This window comes from Protomyctophum bolini (assembly GCF_963924005.1).
Source record: "Protomyctophum bolini genome assembly, chromosome: 1".
NCBI lineage: Eukaryota > Metazoa > Chordata > Actinopteri > Myctophiformes > Myctophidae > Protomyctophum > Protomyctophum bolini.
This window is the reverse complement of record NC_137862.1, coordinates 9,785,890-9,787,511: the sequence shown is the minus strand read 5'-3', so window position 1 is coordinate 9,787,511 and position 1,622 is coordinate 9,785,890. Positions and strand designations below refer to the sequence as shown.

General features: G+C 42.2%; 1 protein-coding gene across 1 annotated transcript in view; it reads left to right on the top strand.

The window, feature by feature from the left end:
* Window positions 1-1,167, top strand: part of LOC308315182 (mothers against decapentaplegic homolog 6-like) — a 20,973-nt gene extending 19,806 nt beyond the window's left edge. Inside the window, exon 4 of the mRNA XM_080763022.1 lies at window positions 1-1,167. This exon is cut by the window's left edge and continues 170 nt beyond it. Within this exon, the coding sequence (XP_080619148.1) occupies window positions 1-483 (483 nt within the window). The 3' untranslated portion in view covers window positions 484-1,167.
* The last annotated feature ends 455 nt before the right edge of the window (window positions 1,168-1,622 follow it).

Sequence of the window (1,622 nt, the reverse complement as noted above, 5' to 3'; positions counted from 1 at the left end):
CTCCACGCCAACTCCTACCAGAGTCACCACCAGGACAACGTCGGAAACAACAGTAGCGCTCAGCCGCTTCACGGCAACCGTCTCCATGGAAGCGGAAGTGGGACGTCGGGCAGCGGCGTGCAACAGATACGCAGCAAAATCGGCTACGGCATAGTGCTGAGCCGGGAGCCAGATGGCGTGTGGGTGTACAATCGCAGCCAGCACCCGGTGTTCGTCCATTCACCCACTCTGGACCTGCCCAGCGCGCGGGGACTGGGACTGTGTGTGAAGAGGGTGATGCCAGGTTACTCCCTCAAGGTATTTGACTATGAGCGCTCCAGCTGGATTGTGGAACACGGCGTAAAGCCTGAGTGCCAGGAGGGTCCCTGGGATCCCCACAGTGTCCGCATCAGCTTTGCCAAGGGCTGGGGCCCGTGCTACTCCAGACAGTTTATCACCTCCTGCCCCTGCTGGCTGGAGGTGCTGCTCAACAACCACAGATAACACACACACACACACACACACACACACACACACACACACACACACACACACACACACACACACACACACACACACACACACACACACACACACACACACACACACTCAGATGGGGTGCAACTCAATCCAAGCACTAGATTTTGTCATTACCTGTGAAGTTGATCAATGGTATTTCATATATATTTTTTAAACGCATTTATTATTTTTTTGTCTTGACATGAGTACTTTATTTTAAATTCATCTCACTCAAGGTGGCAGCCAGAAAATGTAAACTTTGAAAACATCTAAATATCTCTTTTTCTGGCACAGGCCACACCCACTTCCTGTTCATATGCAAAAAAATGAAAAGGACAATATGCAAATACAGAACATTTTGTTCTTAAAGACATAGATATGGTACAGTACAACCCCTCCAGCACGCACGCATGCACGAACGTGCACGCACACACACACACACACACACACACACACACACACACACACACACACACACACACACACACACCAGAGTCACACGTTAGGTTTCTCAAACAAGTAACCTAAATATAATCTACCTAGATTTAATATAAGACTTTATATATTATATAAAATATATTATACTTGTAAATACTTGAGTCATTTTTACAATGCAATTATTTATGTGTAATGTGTACATGGACAAAATAAAAGGAACAGGAACATGCACTTTTGATTCTATATATGCTTTACTGAGTTTTTCAGTGTCTTTGAAAGTAGGTAAACTGCGAAAATAAGACAAAGCTGGTTTATGTTCTCATGATTTACTCATTTCTTGAAAAAGTATGTCATTCACACAATAAAGTATTGATATTATATAAATTAATTTGTGTTAGTTCTATGTTCTATGACTACGATATTGCACATTATAAAATGTGTTTAACCCATTTTGGGCGGGAACCCCTTTTGGTGTTAGCATTATGTTATGCTTTAGCTATTGAAAAATCGAAGAACGACTGACATAGAAACATAGCTTTTTCAGAAAACTGTCAGGATGTAGAAGACATTTTTTAAATCTGATCTCAGGTCAAAATGTGTTTAATTAAGGATGTAACAATATTTCGGTATCGCAATAACAAAAATGTGATGTCACAATATTATCGTGGATGTTGTACGTTACGGTA